The following is a 21,119-nucleotide window of genomic DNA, read 5'->3' on the forward strand; positions in this document are numbered from 1 at the left end:
CGACACACGAGGTGCCAATGTCGTCGGAGCAGGATTACCAGGACCTCTTCGGTCCGCAGGCCAAAAAGGCGAAACGGGGACGGGTAAGTCATGTCACCACCATCTTTTCTGTTCCTTGTCGTTGGTTCCATCTCCAACTCGTCTTTGCCGTCCGATAACATCTAAACATCGCCACGATTCAGCCGTCTCTCGCGCCATCAGCTGACGTTTCCTTCGAGGAACAGCTCCAGACCGACAAATCGGCCAATGCCATCCGGATCCGCGACAACCAGCGACGGTCACGCGCCCGGCATAAAGAGTTTGTCGACGAGCTGCAGCGAAAGGTCCAGGAATACGAGAAGCGGGGGATCGAGGCCTCGGTGCAGATGCAGAAGGCCGCCCGCGACGTGTCCATCGAGAACGCGCGCTTAAAATCTTTGCTGGCCAGCAGAGGTGTCTCCGGCGAACAGGTGGAGGCGTACTTGAGGTCCTTTGACGACGACAACAAAGGCTCACCAGCGGCACCGCCCGGGGTTCCTCTCCCGACGGGCATCCAGGGCGAACAGGCGGACGCTTTCATCAGGAATTTCGACGACGATACCAAAGCATCGCCTGCTGCACCCCTGCCAGCGACGCTGCCACCCATCCTCAGCAACCCCGTCACCCTCGAACCGTCGACGCAACTCCCGCCTCTGCAGGAGCATTTCAGCAAGGCGAGATTCCCGCCCGAACCTGAGCCCGAGACGAACGGCACCAAGAGGAAATACGGCGAGGCTTTGATGCCACCCGTTCTTACCCTGACGCCCACCCCGGACGTGCAGCAAAGCTCCCCGCTCGACAAGCTGACCATGCTTGCCAATGCGAGCCTCAATAGGGTCACGCAGCTGGCCCCGAAGCAGAAATTCCAAGAGTCTGCAAGGAGCCCCCATTACTACGACAGGAGGAGCCAGACGCCTCCCCGTCCGTCAGAATCACATCATCCCCCGCAGGCATCTCCACATGAAATGTCATGCAACGCCGCAGCGCAAATTATCGCCGACATGCAGGGCTACGGCGACCAGCGCACCGCCCGTATAGCTCTGGGATGCCGTTCCCAGGAGGACGAGTGCTTCGTCAAGAACACGGCCGTCTTTCGCGCCCTCGACCATCGGTGACGCGATTTCGTACAATCGTGATCCGCTTTTTTCGATGCGGGATCGATCAAAAATATCGTGCCGACTTGACCGGGATCACTTCAGCTCTCTCCACTCCGCGGATGCCGGCTCACTAATCCCGTCCGGAGCCGCCCGCGGCAATCACGACATCCCCGAGCAGCGCACGGCGCCGGGGGCAGGGATGCCCGTGACCGTGTCCACCGAATCGGCGATGAACACCCCCGCCCATACCCCGGAAGGATCCGGCTTTTGTCTCCATTGACATTCGTTGGAAGGCATCATGGAGACCGGAAATGCTTTCGAAAACCCCAATGTTGCCTACCCACACAGCTTGAGAGAGGTCAGAAATGACCAAAGAGAATTGTGTCTCGCCACGTCGTCCACTGGAGATGGATGGATCTCATGGGTACCTATTGTCATGGATCGCTGCTGTGTAATGCTTCGGTCAACCTCGCTGGCGCGGCTTCTCGCAACTGCTTAGCCGATCCATGGTCACGCCGCGCATCGAATGCAATGGGCTCATCGTGCTTTGCGCAATTGTACTATCAAAAACAAAATAATGATGTAATGTAAATAGCTTCGCTGAGTCGGCCGCCGTGTCGGGGCCAGCGTCGTCAATCAAAAAGCGTGTATACTTGTTCAGCCCTGCTCTCTGCCATTTGATGTCCGACCTTTCGATCCCCTTGCTGCTACTTTGCCTGTCCAATGAGAGCAACGGTCTGAAGACTGCGACCTCTCCAACGCAGCAAGCTTTGCCGCCTAGGCATACTGTTGGGCTTCCATAGCCTGCCTGTGCCCACAGGCAGTCGGCTCCCAACAGCTGCGCAAAGCTATAAAAGGCTTGCTCAGTGATGCTCCATTTAGCAAAGGCATGATTTGAACCACAGACGATTGAACCATGGCTGAACTTGCACAACCTCCACAACCTCTCCGCGCTCCTGCCCGCGCGCAGAGGTGGAGACACCACCAGGATGACCGCGAGCCAGACCGCACTGGCGATGGATGGAATCTTGCACTCATGAGCCACATTCAAAGACGCCAACGCGAGACTACCTTGCTTAACGTCATCAAAGATCTCACCGGTCTTCTGTGGACTAGGGATCGACGACGGCCGGAGTTGCTGCCGTCCTTCGCTCAAGATGCATTTGGCAGTCTTTCTGAGATGGCCTTTGCCGACCGGCTCTTAGGACCTTCAGACCCAGCGTTACAGCGCCCTCTTCATCCTCCTTCCCCGCCTCCCCCACGGGCCGAAGAGCCTTTTCGGGGGACGCTACGAGAGATAGGCGACTCAACTGCTGAGGATGACACAGCGAGTCAACCGCAAACGGCTGGGGTGAGACGAAGGAATGGGCAGGCCGGAGATGCAGCTGATGATTCAGCGGAAACGACAGCAACTAGCAACACAGGTCTCCCAAGAAAACTTGTGAAGATGAAGATCTGTTCTTCAGAGCAAAATTTGAGACTGCATCTGGACGCAACAATTTGGGGCGAAATCAATGCATCGCTTAAGCCCGTGGTTGACAGTTTCGACAAAGACTCTTCTTGTCTCCTGCTTTGCTCCGGGAAGTCAGACTTTTGCCGAATAGCACCGGTGTCTTTGGGCAACGATAAAGGGTCGGTTGATCACTGGAGGTCTATACAAAGAAAGGCGTGGTCCTTGCGGGGGGGATGGAGACGGCCTTACTGGGCTGGGAAACCGCATCTTGAGCTCGTACAGGTAGGTTGTCTCCTATCGCTAATGCTGGGTCGAAGCAGACTATTTACTAACCTTTCTTCTGCATAGATCCGAATTTTGGCGCTTCATCCTACTCACTCGGGAGATCTGTGTGGTCTCTACGAAGTCGTGGACCTCGAGACGAGGATCCGGGAACTGAGAGACCAAGTAAGTCACTTTGGCGCGATCGCTTCCAAACAGGACCACGAAGATGATGGCGACGATTATATAAATATAATAAGATGCTGCTACGATGAAGACAGATGGCAGTGCTGGCATGGCGTAGGCTGTGACGGCTTCTGGGGAGATGAAAATGCTGACTACTACGAATATTCTGGCTGTTCTTACGCGAGGTATTGTGGCATGGAGGAGCAAATGAGAAGGCTGGAAGAGATATCGAAACTGGAAGCCGCTGCCCTGTGGTCAGCCACCTTGGAAAACCCGATCCTGGCCGCTGGGAACTCCCTCTTCCCTGCAGGATTGGTGAAATCGCCCAAGTTCGTCGCAGCCCTTCTCTCTCCTCACCTGAGAGCGCGTTTTGCTCCATGTGCTGTGATCGCTAACCAACCTACTCTAGGGCTTTCTACGAAGATCTTCATAGGGCGCGTGGGACTGGCCACGTTCGTGGACTAGCACACATGAAATTCACAGGCTTTCGCGTCGTATGGCCTGAGGAAGAGCCAGAGTTCATCTTCGCTATGAGATGCTGCGGCGGTATTGTGCTTTTGTGTCTGGGGATTCTTGGAGCTCGCATCGCTTATGAGGATTGGGGAATAGCGTATACTGCTGGAGCATTTTTCGTGGCACTGATCGGGATAGTTCTGATCTGGCCTCGGCAGCCTGGGGCTCCTGCCGCCACTAAGAGCAAGACGGCGTGATTGTCGTTGGTGGCCAATACATTTTGGCTGCCTTTCATGTAGTTGTGGGTTCTAGCACAATTCAGAAATAGAAAACGACTGCATTGTCAGACGTAAAGCAATTTTCGTTTGCGAAAGTCGACTAAATACGTCCATCTAGAAAGGCCCCGTGTGTACGTTAACTTGTTAGAAGTTGAAGCTTATGCTTGAAATTTGGCCAGAGTGGTTGCGAACTGAAGATAGAGGAAAGCCACGAACGTATCTGTTTCTTGAAGCCAGGCTGGATAAGAATCCTTTGGAAACTGGCGCAGCCTGGTCAGCAACGTGCCAACACGCTTCGGGTCGCAATGCATGCGACCGCACCAACCTGCATGTAGGCAGATTGTGAGGCGTTCTACCCCTCAGTAGCCGAGATCCAGCGGCTAAAGGTATTACGGATACCTTTGATTATTAAAGTGAACCTTTGGGGATTCCCGTCCCTGAGTATCCCAGCCTTCTTTTCATTTTGTTCCTATCGTTTTCTTCTCAGCGTCAAGCTCCTATCGTCCTAAAACCTCACTCTTTAAACGTTGAGTCATGAGCGATTCTATCGTGGGTATGGCAAATCCGCCAGCAGTTCATCTAGAGAATCGCCGTTATGCATGGGAAAATAATGGTGATCTTCTGTTCGGGCCTCAAAGAAAAGTGTTTGAGGAAGAACAGAGTGGCCAAAGGGTCTTCGCCAGACTGGTGCCCGCGATGCTTGCCTGGGTGCCCGGTCTGTCCCTTCAGCCAAGTGCGAGACTTGAGCTCCCAATATCCGAAAGAACTGGTTCAGAGGCCTTCGACAAAGAGTCTGGACATAATCGCGGCAGCTCTCAGTGTATTGAGCCGCCTGTTCTCCCAAAGCGGGACGGAACAAAGGAATCTGCAGACGACATTCCCTCGTTACTTGAGGCCGACATCTCTCAGTTGGCTTCAACCGACGTTCAAGCTACAAATGAGGAAGGAAAGCGAGGAAGTCCAGGGATTCGAAAACGGCAAGCTCCTCCTGACCCGCCAGGTAAAACAGCTGAGCCTTTCCCCATGGAGCTGAGGGCTGCCCGTGTGGAGAAAATCAAAGAGATTCTTGACCCTCTGTTCACATCGGCCCCCTGCATTCTACTATGTACTGGGAAGAAGGAGAGTTGCCAAATCGACCCGATACATGTCGGAGAGACGGATGATGCCGTCGACCACTGGAGGGCAATCCAGCAAGCCGTGAAACAACGTCAACCCCGATGGCGGCGTTACTTTGGCTTGCCCAAACTTCACTTCGCAATGGTAAGTTTCAACTGACTCGAACATGAGTTTTGACTAATTGTAAATGATCAACCAAGCTTCGGATAGACGGCCGTCATCCGTCTGCTCCGAAATCTCTTTGGGGGGAACTACGACTCGTGGACCCTCAGAATGTCGCTGCGAACTTGGAAGACAACCTTCAGGGCCGGGAATCCAACGATATTCCACCGAGAAACTACGATCGTGGATATCACAGGATGAATGTGTTGGATAAAAAACGCAAAAAGCTGTCTCAATTCAAGATGGCGGGCATATGGCCCAAGGTACTAAAACACCCCGAACTGGCCTTTGCAAACGACTGCTTAATAGAAGGTTCTATATATTCTTCCAAGTATGTGAGCCCCTATTTTCAAGCAGTATCTCAAGTCATTTCTAACAGTGCTTTAGAGACATCATGCCTCGAACCTCTGTAGGCCATCACGTCGGGGAGCCGTATTACGAGTCCTTCTCCGATCTGCATAGTGTAAGAGAGATTCAGTATGCCGGATATTGGATGACAGAAGCACCGAATCTCAGCGACAGGCTCAGTTTATTATTGCCCGGGAACACCAAGATTATCATCTTCTTCTGCCTGGTAGTCTGGCTCTGGGGACTCATGCATGGCGGGGATTGGGGCACAGCGTATACTGCTGGTGCCTTTTTTGTGGCCTTGGCCGGATACGCATCGAAGTCTTTACAAGAGGCGCATTGACTCTGTATACCTGAGATCTATTAATATGGCAATTGGCGACATGACTTTCAAACCATCCCACAAGAATTACCCAATATAGCAATGATACAAAAGCCACCACATTTGCAAGCCCTGGAGTCCCGTAACATGTATGAAGATCCACCAAATGGATTTGAACTTCTCCTCTAACATCTATCCAACTTTTCAATCAGCCATGTCGATCGAGGGCTGGTCTGATGTAGCCCGCGTCTAAATTGGGCACGTATCAACTTTTTGAGCTCCAGTATCTTACAGTGAAGATCTGATACATGCAGAAGCCGAGTTTTCCTTTAAGTGATGTGACGGCGCATTAGTTCATATATTGATCGTGTCTAAATCTTTCGGCGTATTTGACCGGCTAGCATCTTTGACAAGATGCAGCTCGGTCTTGCGAATTAACAATGGCTGAGAGTATATGCCTGAAGATCTCCACGAAGCTTACAAAGTACGATTCATATTATTGTACGCCTGACGATTGAGATATATCAACTAAATTTCTCTTTTTGTTTTAGTAAGGCAGCTAGCTACCTTGACGCCAGCCTGACAGTGGTGAGTTGTCACACGGGGCCAAATCTGTATTTCAAAACCCACAAATATCTCGGCAAAAATGAACTCGATCCAACTGGTGTCCAGACTTCACGGAGACGGCTGCGACTTCCGGTGTCTATGGAGTTTCTTTAGCTTGGCAAAGAGGGGTAATCGATGCAAACATGCGTTTTCCCAACTTGTCCACAGCGACCAACAGATGAGGAAGTAGGCCCGAGCCGACAACGCCAATTGGCCTTGACAAAATAACCCTGGCCGATACACGACGAATCCCTACTGCAGAAATGCTGTCAATGATGGGAACAGTTCCACACACGGCTCCGCCTACCCATGTTCCCCGAGGAGTGGAAAGGTGATTGCACCGGCGGCTTACGCTGCCATAACCGATCATTCCCAACAGCTAAAAAAGGGCCTTTGCCCCAGCTCTGTTGGTTGCTTTCCATGTTTCTCACATTTTCTCCCAGCAAACTTAATGAGAAGCGGTGCGTTCCCTAGACAAAGAAGATCAACGCCCATCGAGAAGTGGCCACAGATAAGATGACTGGTCCCGCTACCAACCCACCGGCCAGGGAGCCTGGAAACTTGGATGCAGCCACAGCAACTTCAACCGCCGCTGCAAGCTCAACCAACACAGCCGCTCCAAGGGAGTCGCTGCCAACTGCCGCCCCAGCTGATGCCTCTCAAGCCATCTCCGAGCTTACTGTACCTGAATCTAACGAGATCGAACCTGCTGAAGAAGCTCCTGTCAGTTAAATCAGACATAAGTTTGCCTATTCTTGAGGGAAATAGCGCTGACCTGCACTTGCTAGACTGACGATGATGGTAACTCTGTTTATGAGAGGGTGTAAGAATCGACGACGTGTATGCAATGTCTAGCACCTACTGATGCTGCTATCGATTGCAGTTCTTCTTACAGTGCATCGCTGGTGTCCAGCGCAATCAACTACCCCATTGAATACGGCCGTAGATTCCATTCCTTCAGGGAAGGAGGTGAGTGTGCAGCCTCATCAATATGCTAGGAAGCCCCACTGATCTGACAGTCTATGTGCTTCCCAACGACAACGTAAGACATTCCCTCAACTGTCAGGCCATAGATTTAGATGCTAAATCTAGCATCTGCAGCTGGAGATAGAGAGACTGAACGTCGCCCACAACATGGTGGTCAGAGCCATCGGAGATAGACTCTATCTGGCTCCGTTGGAGAAGGAAAAGATTCACAAGATCCTGGACGTAGGAACTGGCACCGGAATTTGTATGTGCTAAGAGACAACACCATATCGTCGACCTTCTTGCTGATCTCCGTCATCATGCAGGGGCTATTGAAATGGGGGACTTTTTCCCCAACGCGGAGGTCAGTCTATCTCTCAATACGTCAAAAGTTATTTCCTTCAGCTACTGACTTCAAATAGGTCTTCGGAAACGACCTGAGCCCTATACAGCCCGAATGGTAACGGAAAGACCTAGTCATGATATAAAATATGTGACTAACAAGTGGCTTCCAAGGGTCCCTCCAAACGTCAAGTTCTTTGTTGAAGATGTGGAGAGTCCGTGGATCGACGACGAGATGTATGATTTCATATTCATACGACACATGTTGGTCTCAATTGCAGACTGGCCGAAGCTCGTCAAGAACGTTTATGAGTAAGTCAGTGTCAGATGCTTTCCCGCTAAATTCGTCTCTGAAACATGCTGGCTCTGCAGTCATCTCAACCCCGGCGGCTGGGCTGAATTTCAAGATCTGGATATTCAGTATTACTCTGACGACGGCACTCTCACTGAGGAACACGAAACTCGTAAGTGGAACAAGCAAATCGTGGCAGCCTGCGAAGGGATAGGTAGAACCGGTCGGCCAGGACCACAGCTCAAAGGCTGGGTTACGGATGCAGGATTCCAGCGCATTGCCCACCAAAGATTCAAACTCCCTATGGGGCCATGGCCTGTCGATCCTCACTATCGGGATGTTGGAACTCTCAACTTGTACCAGCTCTTGGATGGCTTAGAAGGGTTCACTTTGAAGCTCTTCTGTGACCACCTGGGCCGAACTAAAGAAGAGGTCTTTGTCACGATGGCGAAGGTCCGTAAGGAGTTGCATGATCCCTCCCTTCATGGGATCTTTGACCAGTGAGTTGCATTTTCCCTGGGGTACATGATATCACACGTTACTCACCCGTCCCAAGTCATGTGGTCTTCGCACAAAAGCCTGAGGTCAGCGACGAGGACAAAGGCGATGCGTAATTTGACCGGGCTGGCGTTGCAACTTAATCGACCAGAATGCGCTGCTTTCTGTCATATTCTTGTGGTTTATCGCGAGTTAATCAGATTGATCCCTAAAAAGACCACAAGATTCCACTTTGTCCACATTGATCTCGTGATATACCACTGGCCATTTGAGCTTCAACTCCCTCCCAGGGACCATTTTGATATTACTTGAATTCAAGACATATCAAGATTACGTGCAAAATCGGTGTACGCGTGAAGAGAATTATGTTCTGGTCATGAGGCTTCAGCATTCCACTTCAAGCTTTGCCATGAACCACGAGCAGATGCACTCAGAAATGGGACATTGTCATTTGTTGAGTAGAAGTCTTCAGGTACAAACCATTTAATCCTCCAAGGACAGTTTGACTCAATGAAACAGACTCAAGCATTTCGATTACTAACCTCGTGGCAATAATTTCCAGACCCGGGTGTAGTCACAGTCATGTTCTTTGATCACTTTCAGGAGGTTTCCCGTGATCGTTACTACTAAATGGGCGAATGTCTAGACCTACTAGAGCGGAAATAGACCGAAAATTGATCTCGAAATATCGTATGAAGTATTGAAAGGCTTTTGCGCTAGGCCCTGTTTCTGATTAGGCGACGCGACATGTTGCAAGTTCCATTGATTTGGAGTCATGATATGTCGAGTTACAGCGCGACTTCGCCCATAGCTATCGATGACACAAGTAGTTTTATTGATCCGCAGAATCCAACGAAGTGTTGTTGCCCCCTCTAGAAGAGCGAAATTGTGATCTTCTGGCCCTTGTTGGTGTTGATTGGATCAAACCCTGCAATCACCCCATCAGCTATAAATGTTGACCCTTCACCTATGCGAACTTTCAATGGGTTGCCCAAAAAAGAGGTAATCTCGGCTTGAACCACGACCCCGTTTGACCAGGTCATGTCGACCTCGAAGCCACCACGAGCAATCCACCCTCTGAAGCTACCGCTAGATAAGCCTTGACCCGCAGGGGGGATGGCCGGTCCGAGGTGGACGACGCCAGCATGGCTCTGTAGAAACATCTCCACGATGGCTGCCGTGAAGCCAGAATTGCCATCGATCTGAAAGTAGCTGCCGTTCCGGCTGAACAAGTTGTTGTGGACCCATCGGGATAAGAGTTCAATGGCGTATTTCAACGCATTCGTCGCATCGAAAAGGCGTGCGTGGAGCAAGCTTGCCCAAGTCACCGCCCAGCTGTTGCCTCCTCCGCCATTATTCATTCGGTGGCGAAGTAGCTTGTATGCCATATCTGCATAGTCTGGTGTCTCGAGGGGCGTGACCCAGGTTCCCGGGTGGGCGCAGACAAGGGGTGAGAAGTGACGATGGCCCGGTTGGTTCTCCCGGTACTCCCGGGAGTACTCGAGCAATTGACCGAACGAGCCTGCAACAGGAGGTTTAATATTCTCTCGAAAGGATCTGGCGCGATCAACTCCTTCATCAGAGCCAAGAGCTTCAGATATCTCGAGAAAGCCGGACATGACTTCCCACATGATTGCTCGATCGTTCATGGCCCCTGCATCAATCCCCGTAGTCTCTCCAGCCACAGTCATATTCTCAGGTATGTAGTAAGAGTTCTCCGGCGAGCAGCTAGGATTCGTGATCCACCAGCCGTCTGGCTGCGTGGCCCAGCTATAGATGAAGTCCATTGCGCCCTTCAAGATCGGCAAGATGCGCTCACGCGCGTAAGTCGTGTCTCCAGTAAATCTGAAGTATTCAATAGCTTCAAATGCGAGCCAGGCACCGCCAAGCGGATAAGGTGCTGCGATTGTGATGGCATGGAACGGCGTGCAGTCGCCCGTGATGTCAGTGTTGTGATGACAGCACCACCCGTCGGCTCCATACATCCCTTTTGCAACTTCACTGCCAGTCACAGCCAGTCGATCGAGAAAGTCAACAACCGGCTCCGCAATCTCTGGCAAGTTCAGGGGCTGCGCAGGCCAGTAGTTCATCTCCAGGTTGACGTTGATGGTGAACTTGCTGTCCCAGGGCGGTCCAAAGTCCCTGTTCCAGATGCCTTGAAGGTTGGCCGGGAGAGATCCAGGACGCGATGATTGGATTAGGAGGTATTTTCCAACATTGAATTGAAGCGCCATAAGTTCGGGGTCAGTAGTAATGTTACTTCCTCGCTTCCAGTTGTCAAGTCGGGCAATTGTGTCTTTGGTGCCAATCTCTTGTGATGTGCCGAAGTCGATGGAGGTACGGCCGTAATATTGCTTATAGTCCTCCACGGCTTCGTGTTGGATTGCTTCGTAGCCAGCCTCCTGGGCTGTTTCCAGTTGGCTGTTGACTATAGTCTCCAACTGTTCCATTGTTGCATCGGGGTGTCTGAAGGTGGTCTCGGCTGTGTAAATGATACAGACGTCCGTGGCATTCCTGATGTGCAAAGCCGTCCCATTGCTGACGATATCGCCAACTCCTGGCAAAAGAGATTAGTCACGCTCAGAACATGTTCTTGATATTATCAAAGCTTACCGTCAGAAAGAAATACCTGGGCCTGAGACACAAAGCGGTAAGTGTCGTCTTCCTCCCCAGTCCCATGTAGTTTGAGAATTCTTCCAGCAGCATCCGCCGTCAACTCAGTGACGTTTCTATCTCTTGACAGAGAGACGTCGAGGCTAAGAGACCCGGAACTGTTGCAAGAAAACCTAAAAGCCAAAATATTCTTTGGGGTATTTCCAAACGCCTCTCTGGTATACTCCACTCCGCCGAAGACGTAGCTCAGAGACGAAAGTCCGTTAGAAACGTCCAGGGAATGTACGTAACCTAATGTCTCGTTCAGAGTATGATTGAAGTCAAGTCTTAGTTCACCTGCCGGCTGGTATCGTCGCATGTCATCGTATTTAGGGGTGAAGTTGGCAACCCAATTCTGGTCAGCTTCTGTTAGGCGTCCATCAAGAATCTGCTCTCGAAGAGGCTCAAGTGCATCGAGAGCAGTAAGTGGTGTTTTATTCATCGGTCCTCCACTCCAGATGGATTCTTCATTGAGACGGATGAGCTCCTTGTCGGTATAGCCATGAATCATGGCTCCCAAGCGACCGTTGCCGATGGGGAGGGCCTCATAGAAGTCTCGAAGGGCCGGTTGGCTATACCATAGTGTGTGCGATGCTTCAGACGAGGCACTAACCAGAAAGCTCAGAGCTAGCAGCATGCAAGCAGCGACTGGCGAGATTGAATTCATGATGCCCCACCAAAATTGGAGTGAAGAAGCAACTGATACAACTCAACATATCATGCCTCCAATTGAAGTATCCTCGATACTTGCGTAATTTATTCTCCACTGAGGATTGGCACCAAATCATCCTCGGGGTATCATTAGAGCAATCTCTGCATGATTATTCCGCCGCAGATGACCCCGCTGACCTGCCCGCTTCTTGGCATCGAGGCGGCGCATATCTCTTTCCTCTTTGAGGACGGAGTCCAGCTTCCTCGCAACCATTGTGGCATCTCCTCTTGGGCTCTGTGAATCATAGAACCATTGTGGCCGGTTGGTCTGCCCAACTTGGGTCGACCACACATGCGTCAAGATCTGCGCCACACCTTACTGCACCCGCACAAAGACGAACATGATTTGCACCACAGTCGGCCCTGGATAGCAGTTTTCAACAACCTGTAGCTCTTTGCTTATACAACCTGCCTAAAGCAGGTGCACCAGACCCCCGGGTAGGTACACTGCGATACTGGATAGAGCCGACCGAGGTGGTTTACTGCTTCTTCTCCTTCTGCAAAACTTGAATGTGACAAAACCTTCGTGGGCGTGGCTTTTCAAATGCCATAATGATGATCTCAAACCTCATCGAAACTTTTTCTTATGGCTTACACGCCATAAGAACTCCCTGTAGTCTCCAGATGAGCTGTCATTCCACTTTTAGGCCGAAGGTAGCTGAACATGCGACCTGTTCTATGAAAAGCCTTTGGTCTCCGAGCGGACTGGAAGGATTTGCCCGTATAGCAAAACCCTTTTGAGAAGGCTTTGATACGGGTTCTTGTGCTAAGCCACGGCAGTCCTGCCCATAAGGTTTCAAGCCGTCCAGGTGTCTCAACGAAGTGGGCTTGACCATTCGGAGATACCTCAATCGTCGTCACCTATGTAGTTGTTTCAACTTGTACGTCGGCTCTTGGTTTTCGGTTAGTAACTCGCTGACCTGCAAAAGCCAACCTCTTCCCGTTTTTTCCCTCCTCTGTTTTTCAGTTCTCCTACCTACAAACAGCAGACAGTACCGCCGCTGCTAACACTGACCTCTGATACTGAGTGATACTATGCTCAGAATCAATACTCAATTACGACCTACTACGGAATGACCCGACTCAAGAAAACAACATGGACTGAGCCGACAAAAACATGACGAAGACTGCTGGTGATCAAAAAGCCAAGATTCTACAACTTCCTGTAGAGTTGGTGCTGATGATCACAGGGGAACTGCCGCTGCACGCGAGGTTTCTTCTATCGAGAACGTGTATCGCTTTAAGGGTGTTGACTGCCAGAGACTGTAACGAAGCAATAGTCCGGCTTAACTTTCAAAAGCGTTGTGACTTTTGGTTCGGGGTTGCGTACAGCCTTCCGGACTACTGGCCATGTAAAGTGTGCTGCAGGCTCCATAGGTTGGGCACATCTGACTTGCCTCAGCATGGGTCAGTCCCTCCATGTCAAAAGGGCGAAGCCGAGAGTTTGATTGCCTGTATAAGCTGCGACTGACTCACGTGCTGCTTGCCCTGAAGCTCTCTCGGCGAGGGGGTGGAAACCAGGAGTACCTCAGGAAGATGATGGCTCCTTTCACATTGAAGAAGGGTGCGCTGATGAATCGGTCCCTGCACCGCTACCAAGCCACGCCAAAGGTTGTCAACGGCCGGTTCCTCCTCAAGACGGAGTGGACGTTCCAACGCCACAATTACGAACGTGTCGTCCTCGACGTACTGGACGAATTCTGCGCGGGAGGCATCTGTTCTCATTTGTTTGTCAGCCCAAATTGGTCGTGGATGAAGCGGATTTGCCGCGGAAATCGGCTCAACTACAGTTACTTCTCGGACATTTCGTTCGAACGCAATATTCGCAAGGCTGAAAATGCGCGAATGAAGACACGAAGCTACTGTCGGGACTGTCACACATACTATACGATTCGTATCGAAAAAGACGCGGCTATCGTTTGTGCGTACTGCGACCTGGGCGGAAGTGGCAATGTCAGAAGCTTGTGGGAAGCGCACTCTAAGGAATACCGATGGGTGCGAAAATCTGGTCCGCCAAGGGCTACCAAAGATTTGTTTGAGCTTTGAGGAAGGCGTTGGAATGGTAAAAGTGTCATCTGAGGGGTGGATGTGAGGTCATGTCTTTCGAATAAGTCCTCGACTGGCCATGGAGGTTTCTCTCTGTGAGTCATCCTGGCCCTCGATATTTCACTGTCAGAGTCATACGGCAGTCAAAAAGGTGCACCCACAGGCGGCAAACTGTGAAAGAAAAAGTAAGAAGGGAAGAAGGAAGAAGGCCGTCCTGGAGTTCTGGCTGTTGTTTAGGCAAACTATCGTTGGGGATAGCATTTCATGCAGCGCTCAAGGAGTTCCACCTTGTTTTCAACGTGTTGCGCTAGACGCCGGAACATCTCTAGTTAGTTCAACGTCATGAGTGATTCGGTCCTGCTAACGCAAAGATAAATAGCTTTAAAAGTGTTAACACGTATTGGAGGTTTTGTCTCGCGTAAAGATGAGCTACAGATTCCATGTAAGTCGAATAAGTTTTGGCAAAATTCATTGAAGTTTGCTAGCGTTATCGTCGGGCTAAGCCCATCAATAAGCACTGACTGTAAGTACTCATGGCAATGTAAGGAGATGACTTTGTCGAGTATTTCTCCCACTAACGTACTTCGAAGGCAATGTTTTAGACCCCAAACTCACGTTTCCAAATACTACAAAAGAACAACAGCTTAGCAAAGAAGTTTATGCCCAGACACATTCTATCTTATTGCGCAGTTACCAAGTGGAACGTGGCTTCAAGCGATTGGAGACTGAGACACCGGTAACGAGTCGTATTGCGGTAGTTATGTTCCCGTTTAAGAAGAACCCCGAAAATTGTAAACCGTAGTTCAAGAGTTCGGGCGGTCTTCGGTGCAAGGAAACCCCCGATGCGGCGGCCTGCAACCGGCGGACAGCCCCGGAAGACCCACGCGCCCCGCGGTAGAGCTGCCGCACTGACACTCGCTGAAAATACCCCGCATCCCGTCATCACCCGCGTCCACTTTCTTCAGCACCTTTACCAAGCTCTACTTAACTCCCGCGGGACTTGCATATAATAGCTGCGACCTTATCTCAAAGCCGCATCATAGTTCACCTGTTTCCCAAACTGAAGACTGGTCTCACCCAACAAGATGGCATCCGAAGGTCTCAGAATCGGCTTCGTGCCGGAGCACTTCTCCACGCCCCTCTACTTCGCCAAAGAGCACTTTGGTCTCAACGCCACCCTGGTCCCGTTCCCCTCCGGTACAGGCCACATGATCACCGCTCTCCGCGGAGGCGAGATTGACATCGGTATTGGTTTGACGGAGGGCTGGATCGCTGGTCTGGGCAAGAAGGATGCTCCCGGTGACGGAGGCTACCGCCTCGTGGGCACCTACGTCGACACGCCTCTCTGTAAGTCACCCCATCTCACACAAATATGTATGCAATCACTGACACGAAACTTAGGCTGGGCCATCTCAACCGGCGCCAAACGCCCCGAGATCACCTCCGTCGCCTCCCTCAAGGGCGGCAAGATCGGCGTCTCGCGCATCGGCTCCGGCAGCCAGATTATGGGCTTCGTGCTCGCGGACCAGCACGGCTGGCTGACGCCCGCGACGCCGCAGCCCTTCTCGGACACGGTGATTCTCAACAACTTTGAGAACCTGCGCAACGCCGTCAACTCGGGCGCCGCGGACTTCTTCATGTGGGAGCACTTCACGTCCAAGCGGTACTACGACTCGGGCGAGATCCGCCGCGTCGGCGAGATCTACACGCCGTGGAGCAGCTGGAAGATTGTCGCGTCGACGGCGCTTGCGAAGGAGGGCGGGAAGCTGGACCCCCGGATCAAGGACCTGTTTGCGAAGCTCGACAAGGGCGTGAAGCACTTTAACGAGAACCAGGACGAGGCGGTCAAGTATATCAGCACGCATCTGGATTATTCTGAGGAGGATGCGAGGGAGTGGTTGAAGACTGTCAAATTCACGGACGGCGTTGAGGGGGTTAAGCCTGAGGTGGTGAATAACTGCGTGGACATCTTGAGGAAGGCTGGTGTTCTTGCTGAGGGCAAGGGAAGACAGCCAGACGCTATGGTTGTGAGAGATTAGGAGCTGCAAGGCACACAATAAAGATTACCTACCACTCAAACTTAAGTGCGGATTCATCTCAACGGATCGTTGGGCCATTGTAGTTGCAGCATGATGGATTCCTTAAAAGCAGTAACCGTCATGAAGAGCGAGCGTACTTGGGCTCAATTGAAATCCTGACTCTGATGATGCTAGGGTATCTACCACTTCCATCGTATGATTCTTCCACCATTATCATGCCCCTGAACTTTCCACGCGGGTCCCCACTCAAGCCTTGTTCTTTCTTCTCCTGCCCTTGCCCTGCAACAACTCGCGTTTCTCCTGCTTGCGCGTCTCCTTATCCTTCGTTCCGATAACGCCCTTCTCAGAGCCACAAGGCCACTTCGCGAGCGCAGCAGCTTCGTCTTCTTCGCTCCACTCGCGGGGCAAGACGGCAAAGACGAGGTATGAGGTGTGCGTCTTCAGCTCGGGCTCCGCGCGGTGGATGACGCGGCCTTGGAGCCACGGCTTGACGTTGCTCGCCTCCTCGGGTGTGGCATTTCCGTTCGTGGTGTTCGCCGACCGGTCAACGTCCATCGCTGGCGAGTCTTCGGCCGAGTTGGGGTCCGCCGGGTTGTGGAATTCTCTCGTGCGCTTCTCGATCTCGCGCAGCTTGCCCACTGCTTCGGTGACGTCGCGCGCTTGTGGGGGAATGCCTCTCTCGGGCTGACCCAGGCCGGCGCGGTCTCGGATGACGTTGAACTTCTTGTTAGAGATTTCAATCATGTCGATGTCCACCCAGCCAAGGGTTCGCATGGTGGTAACCGTTCTCGTGACCTGCTCAATGCAAGGGGAGAATGTGCAGATGTAGACGGACTTCTTGGGGTTTAACGGCGACACCCACTCGGCTGTGTCTGCCTCGCCCTCCTTCGTGGGCGCCGGTTTCCTCCGCGACAGGTGAGGGAGTGCCTCCCAGGGCGCGGGCAAGTCGAGGAAGACGGCGTCGGCCTCGGGACTCTGTCCGTCGACCAGGAATCCACCGTTGTAGACGTCGCGATGTGTAAGTTGCACGATACCCTCCAAGCCGTGCTCGACAATCTCCTCCTGCATCTTCTCGTACCGGTCCTTGTTGAACTCGAAGCTGTAAACCTTGCCCTTGCGCTGGGTCTCGTTCTCGGGGTAGCCGCTGTAGACGGCGCGGGCTGAGGCGTGGGAGAAGGAACCGCTTCCCGCACCAGCTTCGATCAATCGGCTGCCGGGACGGGCACGTATGCGCTGAAGGATGTAGCTATAGTCGGGGGTGTAGACGACCTGCGTGCGGTGCGGCAGGCCCGCGGTCCAGAGTTCGGCGGTGGGTTGAAGGATGTGAACGAAGCCACTTGCTGCGGCAACGGCCTTCTTCACGGGCGCGGCGGAGTCTTCGTCGGCCGCGTCGGCCGCGTCGGCAGCAGGCGTCGATGCGCCATCGGTCTCGTCTTCCTTTCTCTTGCGCTTGCGACCGCGCGAGCCAGTATCGACATTCGAAGCGCGGATCTGGGAGCCCCAGGGGACATTGATTAGGGTTGAATGAGGGAAGGAGCCGAATCGTGTGTTGAGAACTGCGCCCTCAGCGTAGCCATCGACGGCGCCGGTGGAGTCCTGGAGGATCAAGGGAACGAGGTTGTCGCGGGAAAGCTGGACGATGGCGATGGAGTTGGCCGATGTCCGCGCGCCAGGCTCGAGAAATGGTGATGGCTTCGCCATTGTGACAGGTAAGCACCGCAAGGCTGGTTGGCTTTGGATGGCCTGGTCTTGGATTGCGGCGGTTGGGGAGAAAAGCAGGCCGACGTTGGTGCAGGGAGACGGCACCAAAGAAAAACTTCGCGCGAGGCTGATAAGCCGATAAAAAAAAGAAAAAAGGAAAAATCAATTGGAGAATGTCAGGTGTGGCTTGACGCGGGGCAGATGTGGCTGGTGCTGTTTTTAGCCAGTCAGACAGTGACTCACCGCCCGGGGTCCTGCAAGGCTGAGGATGGTGTCACACTCTTTTTTCCAAATAGGCGACTTGGCTTTCTTACACCCCGCCCTGCGACCATCCCTTCCCTTTTCTAAGTGACTCAACCCCAGCCCTCCGCCCTCCCGCATCCCGCATCCCGAACCGCACCCTCGACTGCACCTCAGCTGGTGTCCCTTCACATGACCCTCCTTCTTCTTTAAACCCCCCTGTTCTGCGTTTAGTCCTGGATGAATCGCTTCCTTAGACTCACCAGACTTTCTTTTCGACTCTCCACTCAGATACCCAGATTTCGATTCTCCAGGTCCTGCGCAACCATCGCGACAATGGAGGCGTTGAAGTTGCACAACTCTCTGAGGCCCGGCCAGCCGGTGCCCTTCGTTCCGATCAAGCCAGGAAAGGTCTCCTGGTACGCTTGCGGTCCTACAGTTTACGACAAGAGCCATCTGGGCCATGCTCGCAACTATGTTTCCACCGACATTATCCGGCGCATCATGATGCACTACTTTGGTGCTGATGTGCAGTTCGTCATGAACATCACTGACGTTGACGACAAGGCAAGCTCTCAGCATGCATTCATCCCTGCTATTATACATGTTTACTGACAATTGCGCATGCAGATTATTATCAAGGCCCGTAGACAACGCCTGCTCGAGCTCGAGAAGCAAAAGAAGTACACGGAGGAGGAGCTTTACAACCTGGCCCTGACTGCCTTCCGTGCCTATGCGGAAAAGAGCTTGCCTCTCCTTGCCACATCCGACGGCCAACCCCTCGACGAGAACAACTACCTCGAGCGAAGAGATAGCGCATACGGCAAGGTTTTGGCGGGCGGCACGCTCACTGGGGAGGGCAAGCCTGGCGACGACGAGGCCAAGACGAAGATGCACATCAGCAACATGGATGCTGCGGCGTTCGCGATCAAAGACAAGAAGTTCTACCCGGGCATTGACGAAATTCTGCTGCCGTACCTTGACTCGCTATACAAGGAGACAATCGACACCAGTGATCAGACCATCTTCACCGACCTGACCCAGAGCATGGAGAAGCTCTTCTTCGACGACATGGATGCGCTCAACTGCTTGCGCCCCGACGTTATCACGAGAGTCACCGAGTACGTACCTCAGATTGCGGCCTTTGTAGAGCGCATTGCGGACAAGGGCTTCGCCTACGAGTCTGACGGTTCCGTCTACTTCGATATTACGGCTTTCGAGAAGGCAGGCAACACCTACGCGAGGTTGCGCCCTGGAAACCGGAACGACAAGTCATTGCAGGAGGACGGAGAGGGAGCGCTGTCAAAGAACCTGGGCGAGAAGCGCAACGAGGGCGACTTTGCGCTCTGGAAGAAATCGAAGAAGGGAGAGCCGTACTGGCCCAGCAGGTGGGGTCAGGGTCGTCCCGGCTGGCACATTGAGTGCTCCGTGATGGCCTCTGATATCCTCGGCGCGCAGATGGATATTCACTCTGGTGGTATCGATCTGGCCTTCCCCCACCACGACAACGAGTTGGCTCAGTCCGAGGCTTTCTACTGCGAGAAGGAGAAGGGCGAGCACACCTGGGTCAACAACTTCCTGCATATGGGTCACCTTTCCATCTCTGGATCCAAGATGTCCAAATCCCTGAAGAACTTCCAGACCATCCAAGACGCACTTGCGACAACGTACTCTGCCCGAGGAATGCGCATTGTGTTCCTCATGGGCAAGTGGAACGACGGTGTCGAAATTTCTCCCGACATGAGAGCGCAGGCATCAAGTTGGGAGGCCACCGTGAACGTGAGTATCTTTCCCTCATCAGCACCCAAGTGATACTAATTATCGGCAGAACTTCTTCTCCAACGTCAAGGCGCTCGTTGCCGATGTCAACGCATCGAAGGAAGGCGTCGAGTCCCTTTCCATTGCCGAGAAGCCCACCGACGAGTTGCTGGCCGAGCTCGAGAAGGCCAAGACCGATCTGCACACCGCCCTTACAAACTCTTTTGATACCCCCCAGGCGATGCGCGTCATCCAGGAATTGGTTAGCGAGGCAAACAAGGTCATTGTTGCTCAGGACGCCGAGGCGAAGCTGCCCGAGCTTGTGGCTATTGGCCGGTGGATCACCAAGATCCTGGGCATCTTTGGTCTGGACGAGAACGCCAAGGCGCCTTATGACGGCCTTGGATGGGCTCCTTCCGCCAAGAAGAACGTCGACCCCGAAGCTGCGGTGCAGCCGTATGCCGCCGTCTGGAAGAAGGTCAAGGCGGACATTGAAGCGTTGAAGGTGTCGTCAGACTCCGTTTCCAGCCTGCTCAGCCAGGACCCTGATGCCGAATTCGCATCCATTTCACAGAAGGGCGTTCGCGACCCCGAACAGCTCGCGCTTCCATACCTGCGTGCTGTCTCAAGGTTGCGTGACGAGCTGCGCCGTATTGTCTCATCGGTCTCGCCCGACATCAAGAAGGCCATTCTCTCGCTGACGGATCGCATTCGTGACGAGGACCTGACCGTGCTTGGCGTCTCACTGGACGACAGGCCGGACGGCAAGTCGTCTCTGATCAAGTTCATCGACGCCAGCGAGTTGATTGCTGCCAGAAACGAGAAGCTGGCCCGGGAGGCCGAGAAGGCACGGGCCAAGGAGGAAGCCAAGCGCGCGCGCGAGCAAGCGGAGAAGGAGAAGTGGGAGAAGGCCAAGCTCCCCCACACGGAGATGTTCAAGGGAGATGAGAAGTACTCGGAGTGGGACGCCGAGGGGCTTCCCACCAAGATCAAGGACGGCAGTGACGTGCCCAAGAGCCAGCTGAAGAAGCTGCAGAAGGAGTGGCAGAGGCAGAAGAAGGCCCACGAAGAGTGGCAGGCCAAGTTTGGCGGAGCAAAAGCATAGAGGGGTTGGCGCTGTTACTGCGATCGTGTTGCATCTTTTGCCAGAGGGCAGTTAACGATACACCTAGGGGAACATGTTCAAAGCGGACGGGGCAGAAGAAATGCCCATCGCAAAGTAGAGTTCGCGGATAGGCGCACCATGAGATCATCACAGTCTTACTCTTCTGCGGATGGAATAAAGGATGCATACCATTGACACGCCGTTATCCTGGCGTTGGAGCCATTGCCCGTGGGCAAGGTGAGATGATTTGAGTGTGATCAAGCCACGGTGAGCCGGCGTGGTAGATGAGCTGCGCTACCTGTGATGGTGGTGGTGGCTGTTGGAGTGTGGGAGTGTGAGTGGACACCAAGACCCCTGACCGTCTGGACCCTGCCAAGACGGGGGGCTTCCGATGATGCACGATCCCGCCCATCGCCAAGACAGACGATCAGCCTGACAGGTCTCGTCTCGGCCACCACGCAGGGCGATC

The 21,119-nt window shown here is 53.0% G+C and overlaps 7 protein-coding genes across 7 annotated transcripts; 5 read left to right on the plus strand and 2 right to left on the minus strand.

Annotated features, from left to right (window-relative positions):
• Nucleotides 1-17: 17 nt before the first annotated feature.
• CGCS363_v005480 (uncharacterized protein) lies at nt 18-1,133 on the plus strand (the record flags this gene model as incomplete). Its single annotated transcript, XM_036637329.1, has 2 exons — nt 18-83; nt 183-1,133. 2 exons carry the CDS (start codon nt 18-20, stop codon nt 1,131-1,133), a joined length of 1,017 nt encoding a protein of 338 aa, XP_036497994.1.
• Nucleotides 1,134-2,031: 898 nt separating this feature from the next.
• Nucleotides 2,032-3,725, plus strand: CGCS363_v005481 (uncharacterized protein; the record flags this gene model as incomplete). The annotated part of the gene is made up of 5 exons (XM_036637330.1): nt 2,032-2,466; nt 2,720-2,850; nt 2,917-3,005; nt 3,080-3,344; nt 3,425-3,725. 5 exons carry the CDS (start codon nt 2,032-2,034, stop codon nt 3,723-3,725), a joined length of 1,221 nt encoding a protein of 406 aa, XP_036497993.1.
• A 3,091-nt stretch (nt 3,726-6,816) lies between these two features.
• CGCS363_v005482 (Secondary metabolism regulator LAE1) lies at nt 6,817-8,514 on the plus strand (the record flags this gene model as incomplete). The annotated part of the gene is made up of 10 exons (XM_036637331.1): nt 6,817-7,023; nt 7,089-7,123; nt 7,184-7,269; nt 7,320-7,342; nt 7,402-7,531; nt 7,593-7,630; nt 7,689-7,726; nt 7,783-7,920; nt 7,981-8,400; nt 8,457-8,514. 10 exons carry the CDS (start codon nt 6,817-6,819, stop codon nt 8,512-8,514), a joined length of 1,173 nt encoding a protein of 390 aa, XP_036497996.1.
• Nucleotides 8,515-9,270: 756 nt separating this feature from the next.
• Nucleotides 9,271-11,975, minus strand: FUC95A-1 (Alpha-L-fucosidase 2; the record flags this gene model as incomplete). Its single annotated transcript, XM_036637332.1, has 3 exons — nt 9,271-10,955; nt 11,012-11,677; nt 11,900-11,975. The coding sequence occupies 3 exons, from the start codon at nt 11,973-11,975 to the stop codon at nt 9,271-9,273; spliced, it is 2,427 nt and encodes an 808-aa protein (XP_036497995.1).
• A 2,917-nt stretch (nt 11,976-14,892) lies between these two features.
• Nucleotides 14,893-15,846, plus strand: CGCS363_v005484 (uncharacterized protein; the record flags this gene model as incomplete). The annotated part of the gene is made up of 2 exons (XM_036637333.1): nt 14,893-15,154; nt 15,209-15,846. 2 exons carry the CDS (start codon nt 14,893-14,895, stop codon nt 15,844-15,846), a joined length of 900 nt encoding a protein of 299 aa, XP_036497998.1.
• A 246-nt stretch (nt 15,847-16,092) lies between these two features.
• Nucleotides 16,093-17,547, minus strand: trm61 (tRNA (adenine(58)-N(1))-methyltransferase catalytic subunit trm61; the record flags this gene model as incomplete). The annotated part of the gene is made up of 1 exon (XM_036637334.1): nt 16,093-17,547. The coding sequence occupies one exon, from the start codon at nt 17,545-17,547 to the stop codon at nt 16,093-16,095; it is 1,455 nt and encodes a 484-aa protein (XP_036497997.1).
• A 576-nt stretch (nt 17,548-18,123) lies between these two features.
• On the plus strand, nt 18,124-20,650 carry YNL247W (Cysteine--tRNA ligase; the record flags this gene model as incomplete). Its single annotated transcript, XM_036637335.1, has 3 exons — nt 18,124-18,342; nt 18,418-19,566; nt 19,616-20,650. 3 exons carry the CDS (start codon nt 18,124-18,126, stop codon nt 20,648-20,650), a joined length of 2,403 nt encoding a protein of 800 aa, XP_036497101.1.
• Nucleotides 20,651-21,119: the final 469 nt, after the last annotated feature.

This window comes from Colletotrichum siamense (assembly GCF_013390195.1).
Source record: "Colletotrichum siamense strain Cg363 chromosome Unknown KSG_Cg363_contig03, whole genome shotgun sequence".
Taxonomy (NCBI): Eukaryota; Fungi; Ascomycota; class Sordariomycetes; order Glomerellales; family Glomerellaceae; genus Colletotrichum; species Colletotrichum siamense.